This window comes from Dermacentor variabilis, unplaced genomic scaffold (genome assembly GCF_050947875.1).
Source record: "Dermacentor variabilis isolate Ectoservices unplaced genomic scaffold, ASM5094787v1 scaffold_15, whole genome shotgun sequence".
NCBI classification, from domain to species: Eukaryota; Metazoa; Arthropoda; class Arachnida; order Ixodida; family Ixodidae; genus Dermacentor; species Dermacentor variabilis.
In genome coordinates, this window is record NW_027460313.1 from 8,380,129 (window position 1) to 8,395,075 (window position 14,947).

General features: G+C 42.7%; 1 protein-coding gene across 4 annotated transcripts in view; it reads left to right on the forward strand.

Annotated features, from left to right (window-relative positions):
* The window catches only part of LOC142567921 (golgin subfamily A member 1-like), an 82,486-nt gene that overhangs the window by 38,222 nt on the left and 29,317 nt on the right, over positions 1-14,947 (forward strand). For 3 of the 4 annotated variants that reach the window (XM_075678007.1, XM_075678010.1, XM_075678009.1), the window contains 3 exons: positions 1,978-2,130; positions 8,327-8,422; positions 13,292-13,381. In XM_075678007.1, the coding sequence (XP_075534122.1) occupies positions 1,978-2,130; positions 8,327-8,422; positions 13,292-13,381 (339 nt within the window). The remainder of the gene's footprint in view (positions 1-1,977; positions 2,131-8,326; positions 8,423-13,291; positions 13,382-14,947) is intronic. The other variant, XM_075678008.1, reaches the window with a different exon arrangement.

Here is a 14,947-nt window from a genome sequence, read left to right on the forward strand (position 1 = left end):
GACGAGACAATCGCAGGCACGGGTGTTTATCTTGTCTTTCCTGTCCACTGTGCGTGTGCGTGCGTGCACACATGTGCGTTTGTGCCATTACACAAAAGCTGTGAGCAACCAACTTGTCCAACAGTGTTTTCCAGGTATCCCATATTTTCAGTCTTGTGGATCAGGTGCATGTACTTGTTTTGTTGTGTGGTGCATACAGGCAGCATACAACTATTCTCTTACGAGAATAGTTGGTGACACTTGTTATGACTGTTCCCCTTGTGCATTTATCTGTTCATTCCTAATGTTTGTGTAATTTACAAGAATGAACTGTTGGGCTAATTGGTTTGTGGTCAAAAGCTTGCAGCACGCAATAGTGGGACAAACAGAGAGACACACATGTACAATCAGCATAAATGCAAACGTGAACAATTTTGAAACTACTCCAATACATTGCTCCATTTCTAGGTTCGCCTGCATTTGTAACAGTGGCCTAATTCAAATTTCAAAATGTACACTTGGAGCTACTCCATGCTCATAAAACATGTTGTTGGGCTACTTGGTGTGTTGCATTAAGAAAAAAACCAGCCAAAAGAAGACGCACACGGGAAACATAGAAGAAGACAGGAGAGAGCATTTTTTTTTTTCAATACCAATGTTAGATAATTGCAACAAAGCAGAGTCACACGTTAATAGCAAAAGCAGAGTCAAAACCAATAAAACTAAACAAAACCAACAGTACAACAAAGCAGTAAAACAACACGCAGGAACACTTATAGTGCCTAATAAAACCAAATGACCTAACACACCAAGCAGAACTGAACATAATGTGGGACAGCTAGTGGTTTCCTATTAGGTCCTTATGATTACAAAAAAGATCCCATGTATTCAATTTCCTTCCTTCTTAGGGCAACCGACGAGTCACTGCAGCATGCTTCCCCTTTTTTACTAATAAGAAAGGCCTCCAGTAGTTCACGTGCCAACTTATTGCGACTTCTGCCCAGGATCCTGATCTCACCAAGCATCGGCTTACAATTATGCTCATTGCAGTGAAGGGGCAAATTCGACTTAGTTCCCTTTTCTAACGATTTATGGTGCTCCAGCCCATAAATCACCACCAGCCTTTTTCTTGTCTTCTTGTATGTTTCCTGTGTGCGTCTTTCTTTTGCTGCTTTTTTCTTAATGCCATGTTCATAAAATGGCTGCAAAGTGACTACACGTCGCCCTTCCATGTAATTATACGTAAAGGGCGTTCGGATCAGTTATTCTTGTTGGCATTTCAATTTTTGCTTATGGTACGTACACATGCATATGTGTGCATTGTTGTATAAGAGGCCAATCTTCTAATAAAGATTCAGTTCAAAATCAGTGCTGTATGTATATGTGTGTCTCTTCTTAATCTGTTGTTGTGCACTGCAAGCTTTTGCGCGTGCAAAACAAGACCCAGCGAGAGAGTCTTCTGAGTGATGAGCTTCTCTTGTGTTCACCAGCTGGCGCTTCTTTTTAGAAACTCTGTGCAACTTCTGGGTGCTGTGCCCTTTTTTCTTTCCTGCCTTTTCAATATTTACATCTGTGCTTGCTTATCTTTATCGGGTGACCACGTTTTCACCGTCTAACAAATGTTATGGTTCACTGCAGGACGCGCCCGCATGTATCAAAAGTTTCTCGAATGTTATCAATGGTTTTATCTGCTGTCTGTTGTCACTGAACCTTGTGCATTCGATTACATCTATGCACCACATGAATTGTGCAGTACTTTCTGCAAGACACGTGGTCACTAGCAATTACTCTGGAATCTTCGATGACTCGCGTATAAAAGCCGATGTGCTTGACCCGCTGATCAGATTTTCTACGATCGCCGACTGTGTTCACCGCTATCATTGTTCTTTGAGTGTAGCCTGTTTTTGAGGGCGCAGGTTTGCCCAATAAAACACCAGTTTAGTGGTTCACAGTTTTGCTGCTTTCTTCACCGTCACTACTATGTGACAATATGTCTAGCGGCGCAGCCACGAAGAAGAGCTCCAGCGGCAGCGTGCACTCCAGGACTCGCAGCTGGATGAACTACGAATGCAGGCGGCCGATCTGCGTGCGCAGCTCACCCAGGCCCAGCGGGACCGCGACCGGGAGACTAGCCAAGCGCAGGCACGAATTGTGAGTGGACCACATGTGCAGTCGCTGTGTGCTCTGTTTGTGGACTGTACGCGAAAACTGTAATGCAGCTGCCCTGCATGGCCTGCTCTTGTCGGCAGGCACTACGTTTTGTGTCTCAAACATCTCCAAGTGGCGAAATGCGCAAGCAGAAAAATTTCGGTCTTGTTACCATAAAACCCACTTATGGTTAATTATGAGACACGCATATAAATTCATTCTATGTATATTCAGTAGGTTGATGTAGTCGTTCTCGTGATTAGGAAGTTTTGGTAATCATCCAATTAGGTTCATCCCTAAACAAAAAACCAGGCAAAAGGGATCTTTTGCAGCTGTTGAGGACTGCAAACAATTAAACTATAAAAAATGTGAACTTGAGGGTTTGAACCCAGGGCTCTTGGGCTGAGGACTGCAAACAATTAAACTATAAAAAATGTGAACTTGAGGGTTTGAACCCAGGGCTCTTGGGCAGCTTAACCGGAGCCCAGATGTATCCCCCTCTCATTTTGGAAAATAAAAGTGTTGGTGGTACCTGTAAACTAAGCTTTTTCATTTTAAGCTGAGCTTTGTAGTACAGCTGACTCACCTAATTTTGGAACTAGTCCCTTGGGTTGTCATTCACACCTTATGCAAAACCAGCCCCGCTTGGAAGTCCTGGCAACAGTTGCACCTGAAAAGAGCTTCGCTGCTGGCTTTCTCTTGCGTGGCTCATCCCAGTGCTGCGACAACTGCACGGGTGCTGCTGTCCTTCAATTATCGAGGGTAGAGGTTGGAGTGGTGATTATAGGCGTGCAAATATATAGACTCTTGCTTGTGGTGGCACACTCCTGTAAAGCATCAGTACACTGTACCACCTTAATGCAAAAGCTTGTAATGAGGTCATACGTAATGCATACAATACACATAATGAAGTAATAAGAAGCATGTAATGACCATGGTTTTGGGCTGCTAAGCATGAGGTCGTGGGATTAAATTCCGGCCACGGCGGCGGGATTTCGATGGGGGCGATATTCGAAGGGCCGAAAACACCCGTGTACTTAGATTTAGGTGCACGTTAAAGAACCCCAGGCGATCCAAATTTCCGGAGTTCCCCGCTACATCATGCCTCATAATCAGATCATAGTTTTGGCATGTAAAACCCCATAATTTAAGAAGCATGTAATGAGGCCAACAAAGCATTCTCTGATGGCAGTCACCTCGGAAAGATCCACTTTTGTCAAAGTTTTCACATTCAGCCATTTGTTAATTGCATTGCAGAACGGCTGTTTTTTTAGCACCTTCTGTCTTGTCTAATGTTGAACTGAGATTCAACAGGCTGCACCTGGCATTGTTATTCGCCAAATCGGTAGTCTTGCATTTAAGTGATTTGATTGGAATCTGCAAGGTGAACCTGCCTGGATTGTTTTTCGGTAGGTTTCTTATTAGTGCATATTACCAGCTAAAATTGAGGTGCGATCGGTTTGCCAAACTTGTATAGTGAACTGTGTTTCATAGCTATAGAAGGGAGTTGACCAAGTCTCAAAGACAGCATTCGAGGTTGCCCCCAGAATGCTTTGAGTATTTACAGTGCCACACTGTTAGCGATGCTACCATTGAGCATTGTCATGGGGCAATTTGGAGTTCGTGGTGCAATTTACCAAGCACATGCCACCCCACATAGACAAACGCTGTTTGAGCAACATGGGGTCTCGCATTTACATTGCAGTTCATTGTGTGTGAAACAGTGTGTAAATGCTTTTGCGGTGTCCTTGTGAGAAATGTGTGGGTGTAAGAAATGAGTGGCTAGAGTTGTAGGCAAACAACTCTGCTGCTTTGTCTACAGGAGGCTTTGCCTTTCCCTTTGTGAAAGGCAATTTGCTCGTACAGTACAAAAGTTACTGTATTCAGGAGCAACTTCATTTGTGCTGCGTCTAGTGTTGGCACTCTTGCCTTCTGACATGACAGGATCTTGAGGATTCATTAGGAGACTCGCAGATTCCAGGCAAAGAAGGGACAGTTCCTCCCATGTACCCTTGCCAGTAACCTAGAGCTAACATTTAATGTGGCTGTGCCTGTGTTTTTGAATGGAAGAGCATGCTGAAGTAACCAGTGAGATTAAGTGCGAAATTATAGTGTGCATATCTTGCTGCAAATGTCATGCATTTGTGCTAATGTTGCCTTTTGTCTTGAAACATGCACTGTTGCTGCTAATCCCTTCTTCACTGACTTGCTTGCTTTTGAATGGCCACATTGTAACTGGAAAAAGCGCAGCCTTCTCACTTCCTATTTAATTTTATGCCAAAAGTTTTGTTTGCTACTCAAATGGGCAATGTAGCTTGCTCCACTGTGGTAGTCCAGAGAGGACAAATCTCTGACCAACATCTGACTTATGGTTATTCACGAGGTTTGTGCAGTTCAACCTAAATGTAATAAACGCAGATACACCAAAGGTACTTTTGCATCGGATGCAACTCTTTATGATGAGGTTTCACTGTACATACATACTTTAAAAAATGTGCAATATTGGAATAGTATTTCGCTAGAATAACAGCTTGGGCTTGTTGGTTTTCCATCCTGGTGTTAACAGCACTTGTGGTGTCGTCTTCTCGTCTTGTGTCCCGTCTACATATTGCGCTGTTATCACCAGGATTGGAATAGTGTTTAGCATACAGCTATCTATCACAACAATGACTGCCCCTGCCAGGTCACGCACATGCTGGCAATGCCATGCTGCACACATGCAGGTGCTACCAAGTGGGGTGTTTTCCCTACGCAATGCCTTGTGGCGATGTAGGTAAAGTGTAAATAAAGAGCAGAGGATACCAGTAACCCAAAACATTCAAGTAAAAAGCATTCTCTTACTTATCGAAAGCCTACACTCAAGTCAGCAAGTTAGAGAGTTTGCATATTGGACTCCATATAGCACATGGGTTAAATGTTTCCAGTAAGATAAAGCCCCTGTATGGAGGATGTATTGCATGTGTAGCAACATGGGCTCCTTTTCAGAATTTAAATAAGTTTATTTCAGTGCATTAGGGTTTACAGACATAATGTACTAAAGGTCGTTATGGGCAACTTGGACCTCCAGATAGCTTCTTATCATTTCCTTGTGCATGCTCAGAGAGCTTGAAAGTGGTCAAAGTGTAGTTGTGCATAGGGATGCAAAATTTTTTTCAGAAAATTTTGTGCAAAATTGAAACTTTATTAAAAATAGCTTATATTTATTACTCCAGCAATAAAAAAATAATTATCCTTGACTATGTGCGATTCTACGAAAGATTGCTAATCTGATAACTGAGAAAAAGGTAACTCAGTGTCCGAGTCATCCTCGATGGACCCACTCGCTTTAGAATCAGTTGCGGCTGCTTCCACCTTCAAATTTTATTGTATGTAGAAGAGTTTTTGAACACGTTTACTTGCAAGTCTGTTGCAAAGCTTGTTATGACCATTTCCAAACAAATACCAGTTTCTTTCACAACCGGCCGATGGCAAAGGTATTTACAGCACACTAAAAGCTGTAGGTGTCAGCAGCTGATTAGTGCAAAGGCATAGCCCCCAGGGTGATGGTACCACATGCTTCGTGGAGACGCCAGTCCTGGACTCTTACGGCGTCCGGTATTCTGCTACATTTGAAAGCTACGCAGCATTTTCAAAACAAAACTGAAAGCATAAAATGAAAACACTTGAAAACAACTGTGCTGCTGTTTTCTTGTTGTTGTCATCACTTCTGGAATCGCATGCTGCACAGCATAGAATGTGAAGGTTTACTTATGTGGATATTTTAACGCGATAACGTTAAGGGCCCTGTGTTGCAGGAAATCCGCTGTTGTCCGTGAGCGAAAATTTCCGTATATATTTAGGCATATGTATATGCCACACCTTGCTATATAACATGCAGTATATCTGGGTCATATTGCTGCACCATTCTGTCACTGAAGTTGCTCATACCTTGTCTTACATTCTTGACAAAGTTATTCCTCGTAATTTTGAGAATGGCAGCCCACAAACAAATGTCATGAAACAAAACATGACAGCATATGCCTTTTATGTTAAATCTTCTCAGACTGAAATATTAAAAGTGCGATATAATAACAGAAACCTGAAAATTATGTAATTTTTTGGGTGCGGCTTTGCACAACATCCGGGATTGGCCCATGCAAGAGGCCATTTTTTTACCAGAAAGCTTGCCTTTATACATAGTGTTTTCCGCCAGTGTTTCCCAGTAAACGTTAAGGTTACATAAGCTGCCGTTGCCAGGAAGCGTGAGAAGCAATCAGGGATCTTTGAATGCTATCGTGTTCCACTCTTAAAGGCGAAGCTTAAGCGTCCTTCAAGTTTTTAATGTTTTTTTTTTCACTTTCTCTGTGCTGAAAAACAACAAAAAGAACAGTATTTTCCCCCAATATTTCTTGGTTTCTTCTAGGCCTTTACATCTCTAGTTGTACATTGCATTCTGATTTAAAAGTTGGTTGTTAAGGCTGGAAATTTAGTTGTGTAGATAGGAGGCTTCTACAGGATGATGTGACACTCTTGGTATGTAGTGTGTGAGGTGTTGTAATTAAAAGGCAGTTAGCAAACTTTAGGGAAGTAATCCATCAATTGGTGATTGTGACATAGATCCTGATGTCCACTGCCGTAGATAATAGTACAGTGACAAAACAGCATAAGTTGTAGAACCGTATTTATGCAGACAGTACTGTCGCGTTCGATATGAGCTGCAATGTACGAACCATGGCCGGAGTGTATTATCACTCCGCGAAGAAAGCAGATGATGGAAAGCACTGGGGGTATGCACATTGCTGGAATGGCAAAACCCTCTCCACTTTTTCTTGGGAGAGTTACAAGTTTGCCACACCAGCTTGACCAGGAGAGCTGTCCACCCATGGATTGTGCGTTGCAGCTTATACTAAATGCAATAGTACATTCCATGCATTCATTTAACATTTCATACACTTAATATAATTTCATTCATGCAGGGTCATGAGGGAATCAGTGCTAATGCTACTGCACTGTACCGCATGCACTCTTGTTGTCTTAATAATTACATCATGACATTGATTTTGCACATCCCATTATGTCCTTTATAAATTGTGGCTTGGAACAGCAGTTTCCCTGTGTCAGAAATGCCTTTAAAAGTGCGCTGTAGTCAAGTTTACATTCCTACTGTTATCTTCAGTTGCAGCGCAGCAACAAGTCTTACACTGTGTGCGGGTGGAAAAACAGTTCTGTGGAAGCTTGCAAGGTGGAGGAAGATTTGCGAAAGGGCAAGTTGTAATTCGCCCACCTGTAGCACAAAGCTACAAAGGAAACAGGTTTTCTTTGCAGCTTTGTGCTACTGGCAAGTGGATGACAACTTTCCCTTTCATGCATGTGGATGCACTGTCAGGCATGGACTGTGAGTGAGACACATAAGTAAACACACGAAAGAGCACTAGCAGCTGAAGCTTATGGCATTTCGTGTGTCATATAATATATATGTATGTGATCACCAAGTTGCTCACCACCTACTGCCTAAATTGTACCTATGTGGACCTATCATAACTGTATGAACAAGTGAAATGCAACTGAAAAACTTCAGTTGTTAGTTGTGCTTCTGTATGTGTCTTTATGCGTGCCTCGCTCAGAGTCGTGCCTTCCAGTGTATTCATGCACAGCGTGACTTAAAAACTTGCCCAAGAAGCAGCACTCTTATAAAGTTGTACACGTAGACGATGTAATGCCCAATTTGTGCAAGCATGTTTTATTTTATTTTTTTTCTGGCAATTTTTTTGTTCATCTAGATTTCTCTTCATCTTATGGCACAACATTAGGCTGATTTCACAGCCATGAGCGTTAACTGGACTGGGCTTTGTAACTATTTGCTTGAACACCTATGACATTCCTACCTTCATTCTCTCATCCACAGTGAGCTGCATTTGTGCACTGTTTTCTTTGGCTTTCGAAGGGCCTACAGAAATGCTTCTGTTGGTTCACACTACTGCATTCTATCTTTTCTCATGGTTGCTAGAGTTGCATGGCTAGGTGTGGCTTTGTTGCTTTTATGGGTGGTTGTGTGGGGTAGGCTTGATCACACTGCACTGTGCTTGCTGCTCACATATCTCTCTCTCCCTCGCTTTTTGATGCACCCTCCCCCTCCTCATGTCTCTCTCCTCTTCCTCCTCCCCTGCTGTCCTTGTTTGCCAATTCTCGGTGGTATGTGTGTCCATCCATCAATTCGCAGAGTGCTCTAGAGACCTCTCAAACGGAATTTGTCGAGAGGGAAATTGAGGCTGAGAAGCAGGTGACTGCTCTCGAAAACACGGGCAGGCGTCTCAAGGTGAGTGAGTGCAATCGTCTCCCTCCCCCACACAGACACACCTCGTCCCCTTAGCTCATGCTCACTCTTTCCCAACTTTCGGTTCTACATCCAGGCCGGTTGATACATGCGCAGCAGATGAAAAAAAAGAAGTGTGGGAGACACCCAGACCTGTCTCTGAATTCCATGTGTGTGGCCTCTAAAGTGAGGACCGTCTTGGCAACGCCTTTGTCTGGGGCAGGGAGGTGCTTTGATGTGTGGCTTTGCGCTTTAGTGCAGAGACGCTTGCTACTGCCTGCTTTGTTCGTGTTGCCAGCGTAGCCAGTATTGTTGCTTCACTGGAAGCAACCATGTGCGTGCCATGTTAATAATTTGTCTGTTTCCATGCAGATGGCATGAAATAAAAAGGTACTGTCTTTTTTTGAAGTTGTAGAGCCAACCTGCTAGCTAGGTTGTTATGCAGAATCCTTTGTGGCGATTCTGTGGCTTTTTCCAGTGATTTCACTGTAAATGGGAACTGGATGGCCGGAGATACTCTACTCATAGCTAAGAATTGGCACAAAAGCAGCCCAAACACATGCAATGCGAAGTGCAAGTGTTGACTGTTTTAATGCTCTTTAATAAATTCGAGAAAATATGGCATATGATCTAAAGCTAGTAATAAAAAAAATAGTGAATGCCACTGATCATTAGCTTAGAAATGCGACACCTAGCTGTAGCAGCAACATTATTGTAGATGGGTCATAACGCAAAAAGAAAGAATAAAGAAAACAAATAAAACACCACAATTTCAGTGCACATTGTAGTAGACTCAGGTGACCCAAATTAGTCCCTTCCTCTCCGCTCGGGTATCCTTTGTTACCCTATGGAGTGGGGCAGGGCTCGACTCGGCTAGCTAGTGAACTGCTCGTTATTTGCTGCGGAGTTTGCTGTGCTACCTTCCTCATTTTCTAAGAAGAAACTTGACTGTGAGCATGCAGTGTGCGGACATGCCCCCGGACAAAATACATCAAGAAGCATCTCAGACTTCGACTCAAGTGACGAGGATGAGGATGATGTTGCCAAAGTTTGTCAGTTCCACTTGGACTGAAGACACTGCCAATTGCAATGTGCAAGACACAGAATTTACAGGTACCTCTGGTACAGGAGAAAGTTGTGAAAAAAACCTTTAATGTAAAAAATTGCTTTTTTGCTTTGTCCCAGCTTCTTGAATGGGGATAACACCCCAATGCTGGACATTTTTGGGAGTACGTGCCTGACTTCATCTTCATAATTATTTTTAAAGGTGAAAATTACCTACAGTGCTCCAACAAAGTATGCGAATCTGAACACGACTTCCAAAAAAGGGAGGAAGAAAAAGACCACGACCAGAAGCAGTGCCAGCTCAGAGCCATCTAGCCATAAATTAGAGGGTTGTAGAGGCCGATCGAGGATGTGCTGCTCGGCCTGACAGAAGACCCCAGCAGCTTTTACAGTTTCTACGCCTGAGGTGCATTGTTGAATTTTGTGACCACCATTGTGTACGTACCTGTAAAAAATAATGGTAGCTTATTGTTTGCCACTGACCCATGTAGTTTCTCTAAGGTGGCTTATTCTGAAAAATATTTTTTTTCTTTGCAAATGGCAAACGGTATCTGAAAGGGTTAAAAGCCAAAATTGTACCTTGTTTGCCTTAAATATTCTCATTACTTTTTTTTTTCACCCATGTTTTGAGCACCCATGGTGTTTGCTTAACTGCTCGGAAGAATGAAACCGTTCTCCACTGATGCCAATGTTAAAGAAAAAAACATGCTACCATGTATCAATGCAATGTCTTAACGAAATGCAATTTTACCGTTGACCACGAGATATGCAGGTTTTAGCCATGTTTACACAACAAGCACCAATTTGTCATCAAATCCATCTGTAGTTGAAGTCAGTGCAGGGCCGCTTTCTTGTGCATCATCGCATGCCTGAGGTGCTCTCTTTTTTAAGGGAGGCCCCACTCTGGAGGTAACCACTCTCTGCACTAAGGAACAAGGGGACATGTCAAAACATCTGAAGTCTCTTTCGTATGCAGATCTCTTGTCTAACAATGGCAGTGCGACCTTACTGCACACGGGAAGTTCAGACAGCCTTGCATGGGCTTGAGCATGTCATTGGGCTACACAGCACGTTGAATGAGTCTGCACTAACAGAGCACCTAAAATCTACCTTTTTTTTTCTTTTTTACTGCTTAGCTCTGTGATGGTGCAGCTCAGTTATGTGTGTGATGGGAAAAACTATTTGCAGGACTTCAAATGAATGGTGAAATTTGTGTTTTTGGAACAAGGGTAGGGTTCAGAGGCTCTGTATGAAACTACAGGTATCAGCTACTCAAAGTATGTGACTGTTATTACTCTGCCAAACTTTTCCTTTTTTTTTTCTTAAATCCCACAGAAAGGTATAACTTTTGTATTATGTAACTTTGTTTAGTATGAACATAAAGGCACCTCAACATGTACCTGTCTTATGAGAACATCATCCTAAAAATCTTTGAATCCTTGCTGAACTGAATAGTAGTTCCTCTGCTGTTCAGCTAATTTTGACAAGCTTTGTCTTAGAGGGTGTTTACTGTGCCGATGTTATGCAGTCTGGAACTTTAATTGTAGTACAGTGACTAATTTGGTGGTGCTAGGAAATGCTCACAAGGCGTGTTAATTGCTAGTGAATTACAGATCACTACAGCAATGAAGTTGAGCAAGAATTGTGGCATCATACAATGTGGCATTCCAAAAAGAAATTATTTCACTGTATTCTCTTTCACTTCTTGTATCCTTTAGTAGTCTGCAGCAGTATAAGGAGTGCTATGCGTCTTAATGCTGTCAACGGAGTGCATGTTTTTTCACTCTGTCCACAAGTCCCATGCTTCCTGTGACTGACCCAATGCACATAGGTCAATGTATCTGAATAATATGATCTTTAGTTTTTGAGAAATAAGTTGATGCTGCAGATGCTTTTAAGGTCACCAGTAAGTGCCCTGTTGTCTGGATTGTTCGACCATGGAATTCATTCCTTATATACAGTATGTGAGAAACCACTATAGTAATAAGTACCACAATGTATAGCGCAAGTTTTTTAATACTTTCATTGCAACACCATAAATCATCATGCACCATTTCGTTGCGGTTTTCCCTGAAGCGCAAAACATGTCAAAAGCCAACTTCAAATATAAATGGTAGTGCTCAATGCTGTATATTGAAATATTTGTGCTCATGTTGCTGTTAGTATGTGCAAGCTTGAAAGGGTGCAAATTAATCTTGCAGTGACTTGCTTGGGTGGGACTTGTTTTAAATTCTAGTTCAGGTGTTAAATTATGGTCACTGGTTGGCCCCCTGTAACTGTATTTTAGTATTGAAGCTTTCGGAACCTGCAGCATTATATTTGTTTTTCACACGAAAATTCATTGCCGCCTAGTGTTAGCTGCCTTGTTCACTACCATTTGCATGTGCATCACATTGCTATTTAGATTGCTTGAGTAGCAATGTTTGAAAGACTGCTGCACCTCGTCACAATCACTGCTCCTGTGTATCTGTTGCTATGTATTACATAGAGAAATGAATATGAGCACTGCATCTATTTTAGGACCTACGTTACATAATATACTCACAATGGTTTTATTATGCTTCGCGACTCGGAAGTGCTACATTTCCTAGCAACATTTTGTTTTACGGCCACTGCTAATTGCAAATCACTGAAATGGTGGTTTGGTATGCTCTAAATTTCAGTAACAGATAAGGATCTCTTTTCCTCTGTACAGTCAAACCTCGATATAATTAACCTCGATTGAATTAAATTTGTGATGTAACAAACCATTTTCATTTCCCGATCTCAGTTGCATTAAAAAACATGTGCTTCTTTTCACGATTTAATGAAGTAATTGCGTGACACGGTTTCAATTTAACAAAGCTTGCAGCTATTTCATGCATGTGCTTGGAGCCTGTATGGCTAGTAAATCTAGCAAAAAAAAACTATAAAAATGTCCGCCGAGGCAAAGGTTATTTCAAGCGTCCTTCTGCATGTAAAGTTTGAGCAGCAAAACCGCCGTCAAAGAGCATGTGCCAGAATGTGGTAGGAGGGAAACACCACTGCGCCATTTGTCGCGTCCAACATTTACGGCACCACATGATGCAACACACATAAATCTTGGACGCTGTGAGCCATGTCGATGTATTGCTCTGGGCACGATCAGCACCGCACTGGCTGGTGCTCATAACCATGCTATAATGGCCCGAAATTCTTCCAATTTGTTTATCATAACTTACTAACAAGATACTATCCACCAGAAATGGTCTTGGAAGTTGTGAAGTTGTTTTTAATGTTGAAGATTTAAAACCTCGAATTAACGAAATTCACAATTTAACAAAGCTTTCTTTGCTGCAAGTGCAAATTTGTTATAGCGAGGTTTGACTGTATATTATTTTTTAATAATTGCAGGAAAGCACCTGTAGATGCTGCGGTACCAATTCACTGGCGACATTCTTGTGAAAAGTCAGTGGCACGTGTTGTATACTTTTTCTCTTTGTCTGCCATTGGTTTACATAAGGGTCACCAGAGCAGCCACAGCTGTTCTCCCCCTGCCACCTGAAGTAGTATGTGCAAGAGCGCAGAAATGTGCAAAAAACATGTGTTAGTGCACACGCAAGTTGTACCCCTCAAGCCACGTGCACACAGCCGACTATTTTCTGAACCCACTGCACACGTACAGCCCTGGGTGTGTATCCACCTCCTGTTTGCCTTTATTGACAGCTTGGCCTGTATGTCATGTGTGGTGCCATAAGTTTTCGCTGTGACCTGAATTCGCCACACTGTCAGGTGAAGCAGGCAACTGTGTAACAGTGTGCTGGGCCTGCGTCCACCATCTTGCCTCAGGTGGAATTGAACAAGAAGGAGGCTGAATGCAGGAAGAGCCAGGAGCGGATCCAGGGGCTTGAAGCTAGTCAACAGACATCATCGGAAAAGGTACAGTGCAAACTGTTTGTAAAGCTAAACTAAGCGATGCGAAAGGGGATGGGCAGATCCAAAATGTAACAGCTCGACTTGGGACAAAGACTGCTGGTATAAGTATTGTGACGCAAAAAAAAAAAAGCAATCGCAAAGAAATGTGCATTGACAGGACGGGCACCAAACTACTGACTGACTTTGTTCCTGGAAGGAGACCACTTATAGCCACAATCGCTATCAATGCTACATGCGGCACTAACAACAGCAGCGATATAGTGTATCTTTTGTTTTGCTGTTGTTGTTAGTGCCAATGGCCGTGCTGCCCACTCTGACCATTGTGTGAAGCATGGTGCCACCTAAAGCAAAGTGTGACGTCCTAGATAACCACGTGATGCATGCTGGTTCATCAGAGAGAGTTCAAGCTAGTGGAAGCTGCCAATGATGTTAGGTAAACAGTTCAAGTGGAGCCTACGTAGACACACGATCTGTGCTTAAACAAAGAAGTAGTAAGCAGTGTGAGTGTACTCGTTCGATGGCCATTTCATTTGGAAGCAGATAATTTATCATTAGAGGGGTTAATGACATTAAAGGGTTATGGCCTTAGATTACTTAACACCATAATTTAGGAGCCTTTGCCATACACCAGGTTTAATTCCATAGAGAACATTGTGATGAACGTAGGCTGCAATTTCAAAGCTAATCAGAACTAACATGTAAAACTAAAATTGCACAAAAGCATGAATTGGCAACACTCTTTTAATAACTAATGTTTCAGACATTTTTAACTGAACGACATATTTTACATTGTTAATGGATGTCATTCAACAAATTCACCAACTGGAGCCACATTACAAGCCACGGTTTGAAAAATGGCACTGTTTCGTTTCAAATGTGAAAGCTAGCATATGTGAGCATGAAACAATGTTCATCTGAACCTGAAATTTAAATGCTGCTTCGCTTCTGTATTCTTGTGCGGTTATGGGAGTAGAATATAAAATTGGCCATGTGCCTAGATTGGACATTAAAATGGTGAGCATAACTTACTCTGAGGTCTCCATGTGGCATCTCTCGTAGCCCGCTATGCATCCTTGGTAAAGCCCCTGCATCTACGCGCCACCGCTGCTTTCTTAAGTAGCGACAACCTTTGTTGTGCGCCGCCTTTTCCCCTCACACCAAATCCGGTTCCGGTATTTCCGGTTCCGGCATTTCCGGTTTAAAAATTTCCGGTTCCGGCGTTTCCGCTTCCTGGAGTTGCGCTGCGGGAATTTCCACTTTGACTGCTGTTAGACGATGATGAGACGCCCGTGCGTGCTTAGCAGAGCTGTGGCAGTCACCATAAGAAGGATGAAAAGGGGACAAGCTGTTGTATTCCGCTAAAGTAGTAGTTCGCGGTCACTGTTGTCCAAATGCCCGAAAAACGTCAGTGGTCTCCAAACGCCCAGGCACTACATTCCACTGTACGTTGTCGCTCGTTCCACAACCTGTCGCAGGTTGACGCGAAGCAGCGAACACGAGCAGATCGCTGGTTACAGTAGGCGGTGGTTCTTGGATGGAATCGCATTCACAGTTTCAACCGCAGCTCGT